The sequence below is a fragment of the Panthera leo genome, chromosome B3, assembly GCF_018350215.1.
Source record: "Panthera leo isolate Ple1 chromosome B3, P.leo_Ple1_pat1.1, whole genome shotgun sequence".
NCBI lineage: Eukaryota > Metazoa > Chordata > Mammalia > Carnivora > Felidae > Panthera > Panthera leo.
Window position 1 is genome coordinate 119,955,438 of NC_056684.1, and position 21,637 is coordinate 119,977,074.

Genomic DNA, 21,637 nt, shown 5'->3' on the forward strand with positions numbered 1-21,637 from the left:
CACAGGAGGGCAGAGCAGAGTCAGATCAAACCATTCCTGAAGCCTATAATCCACTGAACTTTTCAATTTTGTGAGCCAATGTTATCTTTATTGTTTAAGCTAGTTTAAGACAGTTTTGTTCTTTTCACCTAAAAAGCCTTAACTGATAGAGAATTCCCAGTGCATTTAAGTATTTATTAAGCTTAAAGTATTTAACGTTAAGCTTCCTATCCTGCCTTTGCAAGTCCCCTGCCTCCCTGACCGCTCACCTTTCTCTTCCCAACTTCTCTACTTGGTTCTTACTCCTTCAACAAGATGGTTCCTACCTTCCAGATGCTGTTCCCTCTGCCCTAAATGTCTGCCTCCTATATGAAGACATCTAATGCCTGGGCATTCAAGGCTCAGCTCAAATCCCATCCCCTCAGGGAGTCCTTTCCTGATAATCTGAACTGTGCACCCCCTACCTTCTTGATCATAAAACTTTGTATTCTAAATTTTTTTTTTAACGTTTATTTTATTTTTGAGAGAGACAGAGACGGAGTGCGAGCTGGGGAGGGGCAGAGGGAGAGAGGGAAACACAGAATCGGAAGCAGGCTCCAGGCTCTGAGCTGTCAGCACAGAGCCCGATGTGGGGCTCGAACCCACAGACTGTGAGATCATGACCTGAGCTGAACTTGGCCGCTTAACCGACTGAGCCACCCAGCGCCCTAAAACCTTGTATTCTAGAGTTCTTAGCGTCTGAAGTTGTTTTTGTGTGTTGCTTTATTGTCCATTACCTTGACTTCACTGCAAGGGCCACAGGAACAGGGACATTGCCTGGGACATCATTTCTCTTTCTCAAGTGTCTGGCCTGGAGTTAAATGTTCAATAAATACTTTGTTGATGTAATGAATGGGTTCTTCAGTCTACACACTGCGTGTGGGCCCCGCCAGTGAGGAGCCCCTCAGAATTCTGTTTGGAGGGCAACTACCTGCTCGAGCCCATTATCATTGGGGTTTCAAGCTCTCCTTTCCATGGTTAGGCAGCTGTTCCTTCCGTGCTATTTTCTGCCTCTGCTTTCTCAAGAAGCTGTCTCCTCCTTAGCAAGAAAACAAGAAAGGGTCCTCCTGACTGTTCAGTTGTGAACTCAGAATCTTGAAGGTGGGGAAGGAGAGGCAGACTGGACTTCAGGACAAATGAACAAGTGACCAGACGTGCCAGCGGCAGCCAGGTGTGCCTGGGTCCTTGAGCTGTCCTACTCATTATAGTGTATTTGATCCACAAAATGCTGCGATTCTCCTCTGCTACAGCTCAGAGGAGAGCAGGAGCGCTCCTGGCTTAGGGAAGGTCAAAGTACAAGGACTGATCCAAGCACAGGGTTTTTCTATTTACTACAAAATTCGTTACACAAATACAGCTGACCAGAAGGTCTAAAAACAGCCCAGACTCTTCCAACCCCAATCCACTTGTAGACACAAGGATATGAGCCATGCTCACTCACAGGGGAGCCCTTCTTAGAAGAACTGCCCATTTCTCGGATGGTTCAGAGTCTCGGGTCCAGCAGCAGAGAGGAGCCCGACCTGGGAGGGCAACCCCGAAGCAGCCCTTGGAGGCTGCTGCTCTGGGCAAGGCAGCAGCTGTTAAGTTTCACAGTTCACGTGTTCCCACCACGCAAGTCAGATGAAGGGATGAAAATAAAAGGGAAAAAGCAGAAGGCTGGAAAAGGGTCCTGGAAGAGGCTGCTGGTGGAGGAAGGGCACACAGTGGGTTTCGAAGGTGCTGGCAATTTCTTGGTCTGGGGGAAGGTATGGGGTATCCACCTTAAAATGATTCTTTAAATTGTTCGTACACATCATATACTTTTCTGTATGAAAGTTATACGGTATTGTAAACATAATTAAAGAAAAACCCCAAACGTAAAAGGCTAGCAGGGGGTCAGAGGGCTCAGGATGGTGCAGAAAAGAAGAACTAAAAGGAGGGAGGATAAAGGTAGGGGACAGCAAAGGTGGAGGATGGAGTCTTGGAGCTGGTAACGTTGGCCTCAGTTTCTCTTCTTCTGTCTGGATACTGGTTCTACTTCTAGGTACCGAAGCCCAACTAGCATACCCAGGATCGAGAAACCTTCAACACAGAGAAAAGGTTCGTGGCTGACACAGGCACGGCACTTTCTTACACCCTTGTGTGTCTGCCCTCTGCCCCAGCCCGAGGGTGCAGTTCCTGCGGGAGGTCTGGGGTGCTCGGATGCTTACTTGCCACCATCAGGGGTGCCAGGACGCCAATCGTGGGAGCTGCGGTCCCAAAGACAAACAGCTCGGAGAGGAAGTGGCCCAGGGCGAGGAGGAAGGTCCAGAGTGTGATGTGGTACAGCCTGCAAGGGAGCAGACAGACGTGAGAACAGAGGCGATGCTTGTGGGGCGCAGAGGAAGAGTAGAGGTCTGGCTCCACACACACAGAAGCCAACCCAGGGAGGCGACTATGGCTAAAGGGAGAGGAGACTTGGGCCAGAGAAAGACCTGTCTGCTCGACCACATCGATTTATCCTCTACTAGGACAAAACGGAAGGTTTCCACTGCTAGACTGAGAGTGCGGTTCAGGCATCCAGAGTGGGTCTCTGAGTCGTGGCAAGGTGGTGAAGCCAGCTACAGCAAAGCGAGTCTGGGTTATGGCAATCCTAGCAGTATAGACAGTTTCGGATCAATCACGCTTACATATTCTACTCACTTGGCTCTGTAGTCCACGCCCACCTGGCAGGTGTATACGAGGGATGCCACAGAGTGAAGGGCCTGAATGGGGCATGAGCAGCAAGGACCTCTGTGAGGCTTTTAGACGCTCTTGCAACGTGGGCTGGTTATTTAGTATCTTAGCCTAGGAAAATGGTGGAGGACACAGTGATAATCTCATGGGAAGAGAACTCTTTCCTCCGTTTTGACCAAGAGGTGGAAAAGAGATAGGTTATAGGACGACTGACCACATGGATTGGAGATATCTTTTTTTAACTGTGAAAAATTTAAAATTAAGAAATACTTTAAACATACAAAACATTGTTGATAAGAGAATATTCTAATGAACCTGTATGCAACCAATACCCTGCTCCAGCAAATCTGGATGTTTTGACATTTTTGCTTCAGATACTTTTTCTAAGAAACAAAATATTACAGGTAATCAGTTAAAGCATTCTGTGTATCCTAATCCCACCTGGACCCCCTTCCCGAGCCCCCCTCCCTCCCTCCCCAGAAGGAACTGATATGTTAAATTTGAATTTTATCATTCCTGTGTATGTTTTTATACAGTCAGTAAATACGTATGTTTGGGTGCTGAATTTGAACTTCTGGTTAGGAAGGAAATCGAATCCCAGTGTAGATCAGAAGAACATGGACCAGCGTCCCAGGCTAAAAAAGGCTAGAAACAGAAGTCGGCATTTGTGGCTATCCTGTGTTGGAAGAAGGGGAAAGGAATGGGGGATGATGAGGTAAGTCTCATTCCAAAAGCACAGCAAATGAAAGATACACCTCTTATACCTATCGGCAATTCTTTATCACATAAAGGTCTTTAAAGGAATTAGTCAGTTCTTCCTCCCAGTCACCTTGAGAGGTACAACAGATATACTGGTTTCATCTTATACATAAAGAGACCAAGATGCCGAAGAAAGTGAACTGGTCCTTGAACAAAATGGGTTTGAGCAGCAAGGGTCCACTTTTATGTGATATGTGGATTTTTAAATACTTAATTCGAGACAGAGAGAGAAAGCAGGGGAAGGGCAGAGACAGGGAGACAGAATCCCAAGCAGGCTCTGCCCTGTTAGCTCAGGGTCCAGTAGGGGGCTCATCTCACGAACTGTGAGATCTTGACCTGAGCTGAAATCAAGAGTTGGATGCTTAACTGACCGAGTGACCCATGTGCCCCTACATGTGGATTTTTAGATAAATACAGTACAGTACTGTATTTTTTCTTCCTTATGATTTTCTTAAGAACCTTTTCTCTGGCTTATTTTATTGTAAGAACACAATATGTAACACAGATAATGTACAAAATATGTACTAATCGACTTTCTTATCAGTAAGGCTTCTGGTCAGTAGTAGGCCATTAGTAGTTAAGTTCTGGGGGGCATCAAAAGTTAGATGTGGATTTTCAACTATAGGGAGCCACTGTTCCTAATCCCCATGTTGTTCAAGGGTCAACCGTATAATGAACTTGCAGCTACAAAAATAGTTACCAGGAGAACTGAGACAAGAGCCCATTTTCTTGTTTTCATTCTTGGGCCCCAGGCTGTTTCCACTAAACCACACTGCTTCCAAAAATACATGTCAATCTAGAACAAGTCAAACTATAGTTTCAAGTTCCAAAAAATAAAAATAAAAAAAAATTTTAAAAGTTGGGAGAGATCGCAGGGTTAATAGCATTGCTTCAAATCCCACTTGAGTTGGCCTTCCTCAGTTCAAATTAATTGGGTCTCTAATATGTAGATCTGCAAAATCAGGAATGAAAACCATTCATTATCTCCCAGGGCTGCTAGGAGACTTAATCAAGGTCATGTGGATAAAAGCTCCTGGCATTAATCAGAGATGTTCGGTAAATATCATCACCTCCTCTTTTCCCAAATGCTGAGAGCTTGAATATGACAGAAAAACATTTTAGTGTGAGGTTGGTATTTTGGTGGCCTTAGCCACTGACTGGAGCAAACTTTCCACTTTGGTTGTGGTGAGGATGGTTGGAAAGGAAGCTCGAGCCCCCTCCAGTGGTCAGCACCGGTTACAGCATTATGTAGACAGGAGGCTATGGCCCTCTGCAAATGGTCCGAGGCAGTGTGACGACCCTAGAGGCAGAATGTTAGGAGTCCTGGGCTCTCTTTCACCCTCACATGTGGACTCTGCATAGGCGCACAGCAGTTTACTTGTGGGTTCCTTTTCGCATGGATTGTGATTTTTGGTCATTCCTACTTCTTGAGGAATGTGAGAATAAGGTATATGTGGGTGGCTGCTCTAAAAAGAGCACACTACTCTACTTCTGGAGCAGAGAAAGGCTGATTCTTTAGTAAAGGAGTGGAGGGATGTGCTGCAGGCCACTGGATCAATGGTAATAGCCAGTTGCTACCGACTTCCAAAGAATTTTCAAACTTCAAAGACCTGTTAGGCCTATTATGTTTTTTTGGCTTGGAAAGAATAGAACCCATTAACATTTTATTATCCATGTTCTAGGCTAATGTATGAACATCAGCAGGTCTCCAAGGGGAGGGGCACACTGGATATGCCTGGCACCTGATTTCCAACAAGGGATGCTTAAGCTCTTTCTTCCCTTACATACGTCTTGTTGTGGATGTCGATGGCACAGAGGCAGCGAATCACTGATGAGAGTAGGGTCCAGATCCCAAAGGTCCGAGCTTGGAGGCCATTCACTGTATGGTAGGAAAAAGCAAGAGTGTTGAGAGAGTCAGGGGTGAGGTTCCCTCCAAACTCCTCTCACCTCACTGGTGGTTCATGGGAGGCAGGCTGCTAAGCCTGAACTCTCTTTGGCTGGGCAGAGGGGAGGCTCTGGTGCTACACATGGGAACTAGAAGGAATGGAAGGAATTCCAGAATGAGAACGGCTTAGCTCCTCTTAGACCCAACATGTCTACAGTTGGGTGGGGGAATTTCAAGAGGAGAAACCCAACGAAGGGCCCACTTAGGCAATAACTCCTGAATGCAGACGTTTATGCCTCTGCCCTGGAAGCCACTCAGGTGCTGGTGAAGTCCAGCAAGCGTGGGTCAGCGCACGTTTGGGGGAATGTTGCACATAGTGGTCTGTCAATACAAGATGTCTAGGCGGTGTAAGCTTTCAAGGCTGAGGCAGGAGAGGACTCAGAAATCCGGGGGCTTATCTAGATGCTCAGTCTGGTTTTGAAGAGACGAAGTCTTCTCTTGGATCCAGATCTGTATTATTTGAACAAAGGCCAAACCGAGCTGCTTTCCTGTGCACTTTGTACTGGAACAAAACACTGCTTGTTTGGTGTTTGCTGCGGCCACCCTGCTCTTGGTGGCTTTGTTCTGATACCGCTGTACTAAGTATCTTGTCCTGAAAGTATTGATCATAGTCCTCCATAGCAGCTGTTCTTGACCCTGGGTGTTTATTAGAGTCAACTACAGAAGCTTTATCCATTTCTCAAGACCTGGGAATGAGACCAATTAAATCATATTCTCTGAAGGCAGGCCCTGGGCATGAAGTATTTTCTAAAAATCTCTCTCTGGGTTGACTGCAATGTACAGCCATTTATCTAAGGCATCCTGTGGCCAGGAATGCCACAACAGTGAAAGTTTTCCTTTGCTGGTCTACTGAGCAAGAGAAATTGTAAGGGACAAGACTGATAACTGAAAGGTCTGCTAATGTTTATTTGGGCTTTAAGGATTTTCCATCCTTTGGAAAACCAGACAGTGATACCAATTTCATAACCCTGAAGGCCTTTACGTGGTAGTAAGGTGGGAAAAAAATCCCATATGCCAAATATCTAGTGGGCGGCCCTGGAAAGCTGTAATTTTTATAAACAAGTTTGATAGCTTTTCTGATGAAAAGATTGAGGAAATATCTCTAGTTAGTGAGATACAAAAGTGGAGTATCTCACCAGCCCTAACCACACTAGGCCCCAAGTGACATTCTACGGGATGCTCCAGAATACTGTGGTTATCAGCAGAGTACCATGACAGCCCCCAGATTAGGAGGGGGGGAAGACAGTCTCTGCTTCTGGGCTGGAGATAAGACACCCACCTACCCACCCACAGTTCTTTTGCACAGCTATATGCCCTTGAGTGAATCACATGACCCCTGGACTTTTCTCTCTCAATTTAAACTTAAAGGGTCAGACCAAGGGTGCCTGGGTGACTCAGCTGGTTAAGTGTCTGACTCTTGATTTCGGCTCAGGTCATGATCTCACGGTCCCACGTCGGGCTCTGTGCTGAGTGTGGAGCTGCTTAACATTCTTTCCCTCCCTCTCCCTCACTTGTACGTGCTCTCTCTCTCAAAAAAAAAAAAAAGGACCAGACCAGGTAATTTCTGCAATCCTGTGCATCTACAGTCATCAGAAGGCAGTGTTTGAGGGTGAAAAAGTGAACTGTCCCACCCACTCTTCCAGGTTCTTTACTCCTACTGTACTTGAGTTTTGTTCAAAATGAGCCTTAGCCTACTTAGATTCACTTTATGTGGAGACGTTGCAGAAAAATGAGCTAGGTCAGGGCCCAAATCTGGGTTAGCTATAAATGTGACACAGAATTGTCAGCTGCGTGAAATGATCCTGCAGCTCAAACACCACTACCCCACACATCGGTGCAAGGAAGCGCAAGCTGAAATGTGAAAATGGTCTCAGCAGAGAGGCTCAGGAAGCTGGGACAGGCCACCAGGGGCCTTCTAAGCTTCACTTTGGGAGACCAGCTCAGAGGAATGTCGGGTATCATCTCAGGGGCTCGTCACGGTTTGGGAAGACTTTGGTTTTATAACTTCCCATTTGCAACACAGAATATAAACCATTTGGGGCACAACCTAGTTTCTGAAGAGGGCTGAGATAATATGAAAAGCTTCTTTATAGCTTTCTAGTGGGGAATCCCAGAGTCACCAAATAATTCGATTTCCTCACTTGCCCTTGTAATACTTTTTGTATTGCCTGTAAAACGTATAGGGCAGTATAAAATGAATGAAAAGGTATTCAGACAAGCTTGGGGGGAAGAGGGCCAAGTGCTATCCACAAAGTCTATTGTTCCACTGGCTGCCAAAGGTTAGGTTAGCCAGCATCAGAATCACCTGGAAAGTTAGGAAAAACTACACCCTTGGGTCCCATTCAGGAGTGGGGCGAAAGTTTCAGGAAATAAGTTTGGAGAAGAAAACAGGCAGCTGTGCTGTTTGTTCGTTTTTAAATTTCCTAGGTGGTTCTCATGGACGGCCTGGCCTAGGAACCACAATTTAGGCAGCTCCCGCAAAGGAGGCAATTCTCTGACTTCTTACCGAGGTCTGGCTTGCCGGTGTAGAGCTTTTCATAGAGAAAGGTGTGGTCTCGGAAGCTCTGCAGTGTGTTTCCCATGGCTATGATGGACACCATCACCAGCCAGCTTCGTAACACGTTCAAGAAACGGCTCATGACTTCCGGCCAACCCGAGAGGGCTCTTTGCCTTGGAAACAAAGGCAAAAAACGTGAGACAATTAGTCTACTTCAACTATGAGCTCTCTGACTTGTGTAGTTAACCTGTATCCCACTCATGAAGGCTGTACTAAGTTTATCTGGGCAATCACTTTGTGAACTGCTTTCTAAGTCTCTGAGGCTCATCTACCCTCAGTTATCTTGACATATTATTGTTACTTCACCCAAAACCAAAGGGTGCTAACCTTTACCTAGAGTGAAAAAGGCTAAATAATGCCTGGGGCTGGAAATGGTAAACCTAGCCAAAAAAAAAAAAGGGGGGGGGGAAGGAACGGATGAAAAGGAGGTGTACAAATTTTACTATAAATTAATAAAATGGTCTCTTTTTTCTTTAAAGTTTATTTATTTAGAGAGGGAGGGAGAGAGAGAGAGAATCTCATGAACTTGGGGCTTGATCTCACACACCGTGAGATCATGACCTGAGTGGAAATCAAGAGTCGGATGCTTAGCCAACTGAGCCACCCATATGCCCAGTGATAAAATGGACTTCTGAGTAAGACTTATAGAAACCGGTCTCAATATTTAGTTAGACTAATAGTGGTGAATCAACAGTATACTTTGCAATAAGTGACACAGTACTTATTTTTGTCTAAGCAACTTCTCCACAATGTTAGCCTTTTCTCTTGGTTGGAATCAGTCTTTTGCTATCTTTACTCCTAGCCTAGTTTTTTTATGTCATTCTTTTTAAGGTAAGTGGCTCAAAGGTGACTGTAAATCTACCAATGGTTACCTGCCGGGCTATTGATGACAGATCCTTCCAAGCCTTATATATTAGCGTGGAACCTGTGGAGTACGGGCAATATTTACACTCTCAGATTTTTTTCCACTCTGGTTCTCAGGTACATCGGGCTCCATAAGCTAAATGATCTAAAAGTTAAAAATAAATAAGCTGCCGTGACTCGAGAACTAGCAGGAAAATTACACAGAGAACGAAACAGCAATGTTGGTGTTGGGTTGTAAGAGAAAGAGTAACAGCTAACAGTTATTGGGCACTTGGATAGGCCGTGCACTTTGCCAAACACCTAACATACATTATCTCATTTAATCAATCCTTAAACAAGGTGGGTAGGGACTATTCCTATTTCCATTTTACAGATGAGGGCTGGCACAGAGACATTAAGGGATTTGCTTGGTTACACAGCTAACATATGGCAGAGTGGAGATACAAACCATGATCTGTTGGACTCACACTGCAATACTGCCTCCCTGAGAATAGTTTGATGAAGTTTTTTTTTTTTTAATGAAATTTCCATTTTTAAATTTTTTTTTTCAACGTTTTTAATTTATTTTTGGGACAGAGAGAGACAGAGCATGAACGGGGGAGGGGCAGAGAGAGAGGGAGACACAGAATCGGAAACAGGCTCCAGGCTCCGAGCCATCAGCCCAGAGCCCGACGCGGGGCTCGAACTCACGGACCGCGAGATCGTGACCTGGCTGAAGTCGGACGCTTAACCGACTGCGCCACCCAGGCGCCCCGAAATTTCCATTTTTAAGGGAGACAAACACACTATATCCACTTCTGTCTCGAAGCTGTATACAAAGTCCTCACATGGTATACTTTTTGTTTAAAAAAAAATGAACCCTTGAGGAGCAATGATTTCAATCTACTTGGTTTAAATAAAACTCCCGTTAAGAATTTAGTAATAGAACTACTTCTCATCTTCACTGTGGTTTTGTTTTGTTTTTGGCTGCTTTTTTGCTTTCCCCACAGTTTATCTTTTGTCAGGTTAACTCCTTGGGCCTGAAGTGGTGATAAACTATCAGGCTTTTTTTGGTCACTCTGGCAGAAGTTTCAGTGTCTTAGGCTACACAGTTGAAATAGATATTAAAGTCAGCAATGGCCTGACAGTGTGAAGCACTGAAAAGAAAAGAAAAGAAAAAAAGAAAAGAAAAGAAAAGAAAAGCTCTAGAGGAGGAAGCACAAATCCCTCAGGGAATGGTAGATCACAACAGTGGACCTAGTTGAAGTCCAGAGAGAATAGAGCTTTACTGGAGATCACAGGCGTCACAGCATGGGCCAAGATTCCCTCATCTTTCAAGATATCACCCTCCCCCCGCCCCCGCCCCCCCCCCCCCCCCCCCCGCCTCCTTATTTTCTCACCATTCCTCAGTAGGAGACTCGCGCTTTCACCTCCCAGGGTCAGAAAAGCCTGATGGAAGGCCCCATCTTTGAGAGAACTTCTGCCCATCTCACGGAAGCTCTTAGAAATCCCCACGATACCTGATGAGCGCAGAACCTCAGCACTCTTCCGAACTGCTCCACCCATCCCTCTCCCCCAAATTCCCTAAAGCTTTAGGGCCTCCTAAAGCATCCAGCATCTATTCTCAAATTTTCTCCTGGCCCGGCCCGGCAAAGGTGTGGTGTTAAAACTAGTCAGGAGAGAGAGAGAGAGGTTCCTATCCTGCCCCGATCATTCAGCACCTGTGTGACCCTGGGTGAGAAATCTGCAAAATGGAGCTTAAAAAACACCTATCGCAAGGGTTATTGTGAGAATTACATGAGAAAGTGAAGGGTCCTTGCCCTGGGCTAGGCTCATAGTGCCTGCTCATTCCTTCATTGGTTTCCTGAACCTACCATGCCTTCCTCTTCATAGTCCTAGCTCCTCCTTCTCAAGGTCTCTCGAACCCCTTGTCCCCCAGAAGGTTGCCTCCCAGGGATCTTCCTTCCACCCCACCTCCATTTTTCCAGACTCTCCGGATCCTCTCAATCAGATGGCACAAAAATGCCTCCCTCTCTTTTCTCCCCATGTTGCGCCTACCTGGTGACCGGAACCCCAGCTGAGCAGCGGCGGCAGCAGGAAGAGCAGCAGCAGCAAAGATCCAAAACAGCTCCAGCGAGGAGTCCACCTGAGCCATTTGTCCTCGCCCCCGCCCACAGCCCGGCTCCAGGATTGGGTCGTTTCCGTCAGTCTTCGCTCTGATTGGCTGCTCCTGCTTTGCTCGAGCAGGAGATGGGGCGTGAACCCCTTTACTGCCAATCAGCGGGTGCCGCTTCTCAAGGCACCTCCCCTCCCGCCCCCGCCCCTCTGTACCGCTGCTCACGCAGTGAGCCCTCTTCTTGAGCGTGGCGGAAGAACTTCGCGGCTGGAGTCAACCCCTTAGTAGTGGAGGGGAAAAGAGCGGAAAAAACAACTCAAGACTTCTGTTGAGGGCAAAGCTCTGCGCCCGCGCTGCGCCGCGGTGACGAAATTCCTTCGCGCCCGAAGTCGAGCGTTTTCAGCGCGGGGTGGCGGGCGCCTGCGCAGTGGCTCCCAGCGGGCGGTTGCTTGTTGGTTGTTGTAGTAACGGGGGAAGCAGCCGTCGGCGGCGGCCGTGAGCCCGCCTGGGGAAGGAGGAGAGGGTGGTAGGCGCAGAGCGCGGTCCCCGCCCGCCGGCTCCGAGCCATGGGAAGATGAGACAGGTAAACGCCTGCGCCGGGGCGCTTCCCTACCGGAGGGAGGTGAGCTCCCGGGACTGGGCGGGCGCCAGCTGCTGCACTTCCCTCTTGAAGTCTGGGAGCAGCTGTTGGCTTCCGGGCGCGCTAGGCTGAATCGCTGCGGCGGAGTCGCCCCTGTCCTTTCCGTGGGGAGCATCTGAGGACCTACCTGGGATTGGGGTGAACCGGGGGTGGGGCTGAGGGGCTGATCCCTTTAGGGCGAGGACGCTTCTTGAGCGAGTTGTCCTTAATCTTCTTCCGATCTCCGTGTCTCTCTCTACTCTGCTGGCAGCCTGCGACAGGTTTGGCATCCGTTCCTCGCTTGGAGGTCTTGTTTGTTTCGTTTTAATTTAAAGGACTTCCCAACATTTTGGGAAAGATCGGGAAATCCCGTTGGGAATCCCCCGAAGAACGCCTTTGAAGTTATTAGATCGTGCCCATTCCGCTGAAGATCTGTAGGGATCATTATCGGGATCCACGGTTTTTTGTCCTGTTTACGATCTTATATGTGTATATGAATGCATAGAAAAATAAGATTTGCAAAGATCGACATCAGATGATTATCTCTGAGTGATAGGGTTATGGTCATTTAAACATTTTCATTTTCTATATCTGTAATTTCCATTTCAGCCCTAAACACCCAACAAACGTACTTTTTACTATGAAAACATATTTTAAGTTAGAAATATCCTAATTTTAATGCCTTTTCGAGATTCAGATCATAGTTTGTGATTTTTAGTAAGGGAGAATAATTTTTGAGTGTTTGAAAGGACAGTGTTTTTGTTTTTGTTTTTTTCTCCCAGCTATTTATGACCTTGATTCAGGAGAATATATTAATCTTTTAGTTTAGTGGTTGAGTTTGTTTTAGTGGAAACATGAGGGCATTTTACCTGTGTGCTTGTCATAGAGTCTAAAGAAATAATTTCAAGGATCGTAAATCTTGAGTTTTTATTTTTAACCCAGACAGGTTTTTCTAAGCAAGGAGTCTGTTTTAGGCAATCGACTACCTATTTCAGACTTTTCTAAGAGCTAAGTCTTATTAGATTTAGTATGTAAAAGAAAAATGAGAAGCTCAAACTTAATAAGAGCTCTTTATTTTATTTTATTATTATTTTTTAATAGCAGCTCTCTAAATGCACAGAGGACAGACAGTATGTTTGCAAAAAAATTTTGATTTTTGTGGCATTAGTGGGGCACTGTGAGAGAAGGTAAGCTTCCAGAGATTGGGCACCATTTAGGTAAATATTCGTTTTTTTAGACTTGGAAGATTAATAGCAATAACAAACAAATAGACAACCCTGTTGTGTTTCGAATCATTTGGCTTTCTTGCAGGAATCACTGCCACCTAAATTGTTTGATCCAGTGAATCTGCAAGTAAAGGTCTCTGAGGCCCCCCGTCTGCTGACTGCATGACAAACCCTAAAGGAAATGCCAGTCGTGATGGCCCGGGACCTGGAGGAGACAGCATCATCCTCAGAGGATGAGGAGGTGGTAAGCCAAGAGTAAGTAAGAGCAAGCTTGCTTTTGACCCTTTGCCTTTAGGGTGGAAAATAATTCTCTTTTACTTATACCTTCTTTTACCTAGTCCTTCTTTCGGTATAGCCTGACTCTGGTTTTAGTTTCTGACCATGATTTTTTTTTCCTTTTTTTTTTTTTTTTTTTTTTTTTTTAATAACTTATTGTCAAATTGGCTAACATACAGGAGACAGTGTGCTCTTGGTTTTGGGTGTAGATTCTCATGGTTCATCGCTTACATACAACACCCGGTGCTCATCCCAACAAGTGCCCTCCTCAATGCCCATCACCCATTTTCCCCTCTCTCCCCCCCACCCCCCCATCAACCCTCAGTTTGTCCTTTGTATTTAAGAGTCTCTTATTCTAACCATAATCTAATTCAAGATTTTATTAGTTGGTTACCCTTAGCTATCTGAAATGAGATAAGGCTTTGTTTCTGGGCTCAGGAGTGAACATTGGCTCTAGATGTTGCTCTTTGTATACTCTTGATTGGAGCTTGTAACATAGGAGATTTTGATATTTGTAGACATTAAAGCAAAGTAGGCCTCCAAACTCTGTGAGATAGGTTCTATTATTTTCTCAAAAGCTTTTACAACCATAGAATGGTAGTATATAGAGAGGTCAAGTAACTTACCAGAGTAACTGTGGGGCAGTACATTAGAATTCTGTAACCTGTGCTGTGTCCATTGAACCACACTGCTTTCCTGAGTTCTTTTGGGTAAGAGTCAAGTTTTTGACTGCTGGATTCTCATAATAATAATAATGAACGACGGTGATAAGTGCAGCTTATCATTTAGCATAGATGACGGTAAGGGCTTTAACTGATGTATCTCATTTAATCCGAACATGTTATTATTCCCACTTGATGAAGCTCAGCCATGCAAATATCAAAGAACTTTTTCAGGGATTCAGGGGGAGTAAGTGATGGATTGAGATTCAGACCTAGTTTTCCAGGATTTTGAGGCACTTTGCTGTTTTGCCTCCTTTAACATTATTATTTGGCACAGAGGACAAAGAGAGAGTGCGACTCAAAGTTAAGATTCATTTTTAAAGATTCTCTGTGAGTCTCCTTGGGTACTTGTATGCTATGTAACCTGGAAAGTGGGGATAATATCTCCCCGGCTATTTTGTAGAGGTATGATTAGAACCGAATAGAATGATATGTAGGAAACTACTTTATAAATGATGAAGTGCCATACAAATGTTAAGGCATTATTTGTACTGGCTTTAATATTGAATTTAAAGTCGATTTCTTACTATAAAGTAGAAGGTTACATTATTTAATATGACTACAAAAAATTACTGAAACATTCATAGAGCTTTGGAGAGAGGCTTCTCATCACTGTTAGGTCATAGAAAAAATAGAGATTTAACATTATATTTGGGTCAGTTTTATTCAGGATAATTAAATGGATAATTCCCTCTAGTCACTTTAGCTTCTTGTGACTTTTTGCTTCTGTGTGCTGTTGCTTACCTGTTTCACAAAATTTAACTTTTGCTGCAAGCATCAGTCTTTCTGATTTCAAGATTATATAAAAAAATTTTGTTTTTACATTTATTTATTTTTGAGAGACAGAATGAGACAGAGTGCGAGTGGGGGAGGGGCAGAGAGGGAGACACAGAATCCAAAACAGGCTCCAGGCTCTGAGCTCTCAGCACAGAGCTGGATACGGGGCTCGAACCCACAAACCGTGAGATCATGACCTGAGCCGAAGTCGGACGCTCAACCGACTGAGCCACCCAGGCACCCCTCAAGATCATTCTTTTACTTCATGACTGTTTCTTTTATTAGTGGGCTTAAGGGTTGGGCCTGATGAGTATTAGATTGAACTCTATGAAATTGCTGTTTTGACAGATCAAAAACAGTAAAATATTGACAGTTTCAGATGGTTCAACCTAATATTATAGTAGGTACTCAGTAAATACTTGTTGACTGAGTGACTGAATGAAGGAATAAATGGAGACTTTATGCTTTAGATCACCTTGGATCAGGGGTTCTTAACTTTTTTCTATGCCATGTATCCCTTATCAGAATAATATTTTTAGGTGCTTAAAATATATATCATTAAAAATACTACCAATTACATTGAAGGCAGTTATTAAGATTAAAAAACCCAAACTTGTGACACAGTGTAGTGATATGTGCTTTTTCACCGATGCATTAAAGATTATTCATCTGAAACGTGGGTAAGTTAAATTCCATTTTCCAAAGACCGCAGTGTGAAGACCGTTTTTGCCCAGTTTGCACGAGCTCATCACTCTGTCGGGTAGTCTTTGTTAGCATTTATAAGTGGGGAATATTGGGAAGCATCTTGTTTGTCTGGACCACCACTGTGATGTGTCACCATTTGGCAGCTGACTGATTGCTTTGTGGGACCTACCAAATTGTTGTCCAGCTTCATGTCGGATGAGGAAGACTGACCACAGGTGATCTCGTGGCAAGGTTAATAACTACTTTAAGTGATAAATGTAAATGATATTTTTAGGTATCTGCAACCCCTGTGCGATATGGTAGAAAAAATCTCTAATTTCAGACAGACTCAAAGACACAGATGATGCTCGTACCACTGGGCTAGGTTGCCCACCTTCATAGTTGAGAAAGGTTAAGTTTCTAGTAGAAGGTAGTGAAAATACAGGTGTCATTCCCCATCCCAATCCAATTTCATGGGTTTTTTGCTCTTCTTCCTTTCAAACTCCTGTTGACTTTTGACTGTTAATGTTCCAGCAGCTCATGTCTAACTATCAGACATTTTATACTTTAGGAATCTTAAGCCAGTCTTGTTCACACTTGGAGTGATACGCTTTCATTTTTAAAGTTTTGGAAGTTATAAGGCCATAAATCATCTAAGGGCGTTGATTTAATCCAAAGATGTATCTCCATGGCCATCTCGTCGATGTGCTCAGATCCCAAGGCTGTGTTAAAGAGTTCATGCCTGGCAGTCCTGGACCTCAGGGCTAGAAACTGTCCAGGCAGTCCTTGTTTTGCATTATTTCAAATAGTGAATTTAAAGGGGCTATTTTTCTGTATTTTGCTAGATTTAACTGTAGATGTGGAAGGATTAGATACAAGGTTTCTTAAGGCACTAAAAAAATAATTTTAATTCCTATCATAAAAGCCAGCTTTATATCAGTTCGTCAACATACACGTGGGGAAAAAAAGATCATCGACAGATGATTATACAGTGAGTACTATAGGAATTCCGAGAAAGAAGGCGTCATTGTGGGGCTGGAGGAGGTGGGAAAGGCTTTATGGAGATGGTGAGATGAACTGGGCCTTAAGGGTAGGGCTAAATGAACAGAAATGACGAAGGCATTTCCAGCAGGGGCACTGGTATGAATAAGGCATAGAAGCTTTGAATTATGTAGGCTAGATCCCAGGAGTAAATAATATATATGCCTCATGAAATTGTTTTTTAAGAACCAAGACGTTGTTAAGCTTTCAGTAAAGTGAACCTTCAAACCTTCTGCTTCGGTAATCATCCAAGTCTTGTGTTCGTTCATGTCTCTAAGAGCGTATTTTCTTAATGTATACCTTTTTCTGGTGTGAATGAAAATTTAAAGTCCCGATTTTCAGTTTCCTAACCGTTTTGAATCTTTTGCCTTTAGCACCACCTGGCGGGAGCATGCTTTTAAAGACGACATAGCGTCTGCCTTAAGTGTGTTTTAGTTGACCTGCTGAATTCATTACGTGTCTGCCACCTCTTTTCTCTTTTCATAGGTTGTGAGTGGAAGGATTTCTCCATCAGGGATTTGGTTTTCCACAAACAGCATAGTTAGGGCGTTGGCTGTTCTTAGCCTTGTATGTGTTTCTTGAGTTCCTGACTCTTGTCACGCGTTTTAACTTGGAGCAGTGATCCATTGTTTGTAAGCGGGAAGGCAGAGTGGTGCCAGTTTGTAGCTAGTGCTAGATTCACAAGGAACTTTGCATCATTTCCAGAGTTTCTGTCCAAGACTTTGCTGTTTAGGCTGCCTAGTTTTTCTCTCTCCTCCGACTTAGAAATATAGTAGAAAAATTACAGTTGGAAGAGATCCTAGGAATCATCTGGCCCCGTGCCCACCTTTTACAGGTGTTTAAGATTAAAAAGCAAGCAAACCACAAAAAAATCCTTCTTGCTAAAAAGTGCCCCTGATAAATACCTTTTCTTACAAATGGGCACTGCACCCAAGTCAAAAAGTAGGAGCAGTAAGCATCCACATTCCATTTCTAGAAAACAGGAAATGAACTAGGTACGGTGTTCTTTGCTTTTTTGCTAAAACACTTTGGCAGCTCATCCAAAGTCTCAAGTCTGCCTGGCAGCCTGTGCATTCAAAATGGGCATCTTTTTAAACGTGGGTTGGGAGGGTCTGACTTGGCTCTGAGATCTGTAGTGTGACCTTTCTTAAAGAGGTGTGGTCATGTAAGTTTTTGAGAGCGGCCCAAATTTTGGCTAAATGGATCTTATTCTGTTTAAGGAATTGATTAGTTTAGGTTCCCAAACTGTTAGGTTTAAGTTGTTCCATATACGAAACATCACTGAAATGTGATTAGGGAGATGGAAACAGGGAAAGAGCCCAGGCAGACACTTGAGTTCAGGTACGTCTTCTCTTACTTAACCAGCTGTGTGGCCTTCAGCAAATCACTTACCCTCTCTGAGACACCCTTTTTTCCCCCCCAGTTCCTAGTGTGGGTAAGAGGATTAAGTGAGATAGCATATGAAAGCTCTTATTCCTGGCACATAGTAGGGACTCGGTCATTTCTTTCCCTCCTAACTCCTTGCACAAAGGAGGTTGAAGATTTTCCTAATCTTTGAGTAAATGTACATCTGTCTGAGATTGATTAAACAGAGATTTCCTGAGGATAGAGGAAGAGAGTAAAGTCAGAGATCCTTTTCTGGAGAGAAATATTACTCCATTTTGTATAGGCTTGCTTTAAAATACGTGATTTTAATTGGAGCGCTTGTATTAATTTTGGGTTCCTGGCTCAGAATCTTAGGATGCGTCATCAAATTGGCTTAAAAAGGGACTGTAGAGTATAAAAGGGTATATAAATTATTGTGAATGCTGTATATTAGTTAGGATTCTTTATGTATGCTGGGGATTAAAACATAAATTGTCTTAAAAAAGGGAATTTATTTTTTTATTAAAAAATTTTTTTTCCCGCTCTCCCCCATAAAGGGAATTTATTAACCCATATTCGGGAAAGACTTGATTCTGCAGCTCCCCGTTTGCTTCTCAGGATTTCGCGTCTCTCATTCCTCAAATGAGGTTTTCACTGACTTCCTCCTTTACTGACAGCTCCAGGCTCTTCTCTCAAGGACACAAAATGACAGTTGTACTTGGAGACCTCATTCTCTTACACCGTCAAGGGGAAGAAGCCATCTCTCCTGCAGCTGCTGTAGAAGAGAAAGGAAGCAGCTTTCTTCTAGAGGGTCTCACAACATATCTTCTGACACTCACCGGCTCCAGTGGGTTTATGTGCTCATCCCCGATCCAGTAACTAGAACTGAGGGGTGAAGGCCCTGAATGGCTGAGGCCAATCAAAGCCCGTCCCTGGAGCAGGGAGGGAGTTAGTCGTAAATAGAACACATGGCTAAGAATGGGAGATGAATGGTTTCCCATAGGGCATTTGGGGTTCTTGTTCCAGGCAGAGGGAAAGTTGCTAAGCAGCAAACCACAGCGATCTGCGTCAGTGGTTAATTCAGACTTGGAGCTGTCAGTTAATGAAAACCTTTTGTTACGGCTGTAGGGATCATCCGTGTATCATGTGGACCGGAGGCTGCAGGAGAATTCCAGTTTTGGTATTCCATGCTGAGGCTATTCTGACAAAGGACAACAATATTCGAGTAATTGGCGGTAGGTATGACGTCCCCCCACAGAGGGCAGGGCTGGGCATGGCCCCTGTACCCTTGTCTTGCAGAAGTTGATATCACATGTAAGTAGGAAAAGGGCCTTGGTCACAAGAAAAATGTAGCAGTTTTTTTTTTTTTTCATGCTCGAAAGGATTATTTGTAATTTCTTAAATTTTCTGCATTTTAAGTTGCTTTTCTTCTTTGAACTTTGTCTTCAGAATTATGCGTATGTGCGTTATTGTTATTCTTTGTGGTAAAATATACAAAACAAAATGTACCCTTCTAACCATTTCAGAGTGTACAATTCAGTGGCGTTTAGTACACTCACACTATTGTACAACCCTCACCACGATCTAGTTCCAGAACGTTTTTCATCATCCTAAAGTAAACCCTGTATCCATTAAGCAGTCACTCCCTATTACCCCTTACCCCAGCAACTAGTAACTGCTCATCTGCTTTCTGTCTCTAGCGATTTGCCTGTTCCGGACATTTCGTACAAATCCGCTCAGACAGGATGTAGTCTTCTGTGTCTGGCTTTTTTCACTTAGCTTTTTAAGGTTCATCCATGTTGAAGCATGTATCCGTACCTCATTCCTTTTCATGAAATGCCATATTTTGTTTATCCATTCATCAGTTGATGGATCAGTTGGTGGTTGTTTCCACCTTTTGGCTCTTGTGAACAGTGCTGCTCTGAAGATTCATGTATGAGTTTTTGTTTGGACACCTGTTTTCAATTCTTCTGGGTCTATAGCTAGGAATGGAATGCTTGATCTTAGGGTAATTCTATGTTTCACTTCTTAAAGAACTGCCAAAGGAGATTCCATAGTGTCTACACAGTTCTGCATCAGTGATGTAGGAGGGTTCCATTTTCTCCACATCCTCACTGACAATTGTTGTTTTCTGTTTTTTAGATGATAGCTGTATTAGTGGGGGTGAAGTGGTATCTTACTGCGGTTTTGATTTTTATATCCCTAATGACTAATGACATTGAGCATCTTTTCATGTGCTTCTTGGCCATTTGTATATCTTCTTTAGAGAAACGTCTATTCAAAGCCTTTGCCTATTTTTGATTTGGGTTGCTCGACTTTTTGTTGTTGAGTTATGAGTTCTTAAACATTCTAGATACTAGACCCTTATCAGATACACAATTCCCAAATTCTTCTGCTAGATGGATTCGCTAGTGAATTCTATCAAACATTTAAAGAATCAACACCACCAATCCTTCTCAAACTCTTCCAAGGAAGAGGAAGGAACTCATTATATGAGGCCAGCATTACTCTGATACCAAATCCAGAATAAGACATCACAAGAAAACAAAACTACAGTCAAAATCCCTTATGAATACACATGCAAATATCCTCAACAGAATACCAGCAAAGCAAATCAAGCAGCATATTAAAAGGACTATACCGTGACCAAGTGGGATTTCTCTCAGGAATACAAGGATGGTTCAACATACAAAAGTCAATCAATGTAACATACCATGCTAATTTCACTTCGTCTTTCCAACCTGGATGACTTTTCTTTCTTTCTTTCTTTCTTTCTTTTCTTTCTTTCTTTCTTTCTTTCTTTCTTTCTTTCTTTCTTTCTTTCTAAGTTTATTCATTTATTTTGAGAGAGAGACAGACAGAGAGCGGGTGAGGGAGGGGAAGAGAGAGAGGGGGAGAGAGAATCCCAAGCAAGCTCTGCACTGTCAGCACGAAGCCTGACACAGGACTCGAACCTACTAACTGCGAGATCATGACCCGAGCCGAAAGCAAGAGTCAGAGGCTTAACTGACTGAGCTACCCAGGTGCCCCATTTTTATTTATTTATTTTGAGAGAGAGAAAGAGGGAGAGAGAGAATCCATCTAGTCTGGGCTTTTCTTTATTGGGAGGGTTATTCCTGATTCAACCTCTACTTGTTATGTATGTATTCATATTTTGTATTTTGTATTGAGTCAGTTTTGGTAGTTCATGTGTTTTTAGTTTTTGTCCATTTAGTTTATCTTATTTGTTGGCATATGAATATTCATAGTATGTATTTATTTATTTATTTATTTCATAGTATTCTATAATCCTTTTTATTTCTGTAAGGTCAATAGTAATGTCCCCATTTCATTTCTGCTTTTAGTAATTTGAATCTCTTTTTTCAAGCTAGCTAGAGGTTTGTCAATTTTGATCATTTTAAAGAGCCAACTTTTAATTTTGCTTACTTTCTCTATTGTTTTTCTATTCTCCACTCTTCTTTGATTTTCAGTAGTGCTCTGACTCCTGGGTTAGCCTGTAGTTTGTCTTTAGAGGTTACAGTACCATGGATCAGAACTGTTGTGTGATATAGTGGAAAGAGTCTGTACATGGGTTCGTAGTTACTGGTTCAAATCCCAGCTTTGGTATTTACTAGCTGTGAATCTGGGGCAAATCACTTAAACTCTCTTGACCTGTTTTATTATTAGTGAAGTGGAGATCATAGCTACCTTGCAGGCATTGTAAGAATTGATGAGATCATTTAATATTTGGCACATAGTAGGCACTCAAAACTTGTGCTACTTAATTTCACTTGTTGAACAGGATCTGTTCTAGTTTGAAATGACTTTAAGGTCTGTCCTTGCACCATAATAAGCTAGGAGTTCAGAGGACAGTGAACACCTGCTTCTGGGATTTGAATCCTCCTCCCTCCCCAAGGGTCTTGTTCTAATCCCTTCAGCAAGTTGCTAGGTTACCACTTAAAGGGATATGGTTCATTCATGTTCTCTGAATTTGGAAGAACTAAAGATTTGCTAAC

General features: G+C 43.5%; 2 protein-coding genes across 19 annotated transcripts in view; one reads left to right on the forward strand and one right to left on the reverse strand.

Annotated features, from left to right (window-relative positions):
• Nucleotides 1-1,332: 1,332 nt before the first annotated feature.
• On the reverse strand, nt 1,333-11,093 carry ERG28 (ergosterol biosynthesis 28 homolog). 5 transcript variants are annotated; one of them, XM_042943857.1, is made up of 7 exons: nt 10,875-11,093; nt 8,846-8,973; nt 7,923-8,086; nt 5,256-5,350; nt 2,680-2,823; nt 2,208-2,326; nt 1,333-2,079 (listed from the first exon to the last, which is right to left on the reverse strand). In XM_042943857.1, exons 3-7 carry the CDS (start codon nt 8,053-8,055, stop codon nt 1,635-1,637), a joined length of 936 nt encoding a protein of 311 aa, XP_042799791.1. In that variant the 5' UTR covers nt 8,056-8,086; nt 8,846-8,973; nt 10,875-11,093; the 3' UTR covers nt 1,333-1,634. The 5 variants fall into 5 exon arrangements, with proteins under 5 accessions (XP_042799791.1, XP_042799789.1, XP_042799790.1 ...); XM_042943855.1 differs by having other exon boundaries at nt 8,846-8,982; XM_042943856.1 differs by lacking the exon at nt 8,846-8,973.
• A 139-nt stretch (nt 11,094-11,232) lies between these two features.
• The window catches only part of TTLL5 (tubulin tyrosine ligase like 5), a 284,938-nt gene continuing 274,533 nt past the window's right edge, over nt 11,233-21,637 (forward strand). For 13 of the 14 annotated variants that reach the window (XR_006203962.1, XM_042943838.1, XM_042943847.1 and 10 more), the window contains exons 1-3: nt 11,233-11,515; nt 12,863-13,032; nt 18,771-18,877. Coding sequence is in view for 12 of the 14 variants with exons in the window: in XM_042943838.1 (XP_042799772.1) it covers nt 12,959-13,032; nt 18,771-18,877 (181 nt within the window). In the remaining 2 variants the exon portion in view is untranslated. Of the gene's footprint in view, nt 11,516-12,862; nt 13,033-18,770; nt 18,878-21,637 lie in introns of those variants that run through there. The other variant, XM_042943850.1, reaches the window with a different exon arrangement.

Coding starts and splice junctions, on each gene's coding strand:
- ERG28 (XM_042943856.1), bottom strand. CDS start 8,055: ATGAGCCGTTTCTTGAACGTGTTACGAAGCTGGCTGGTGATGGTGTCC. Junction 2,824..5,255: donor ACATCCACAACAAGACGTAT/GTAAGGGAAGAA, acceptor CCATTTTCCTAG/GCTAAGATACTAAATAACCA. Junction 2,080..2,207: donor GGCACCCCTGATGGTGGCAA/GTAAGCATCCGA, acceptor TCTGTGTTGAAG/GTTTCTCGATCCTGGGTATG.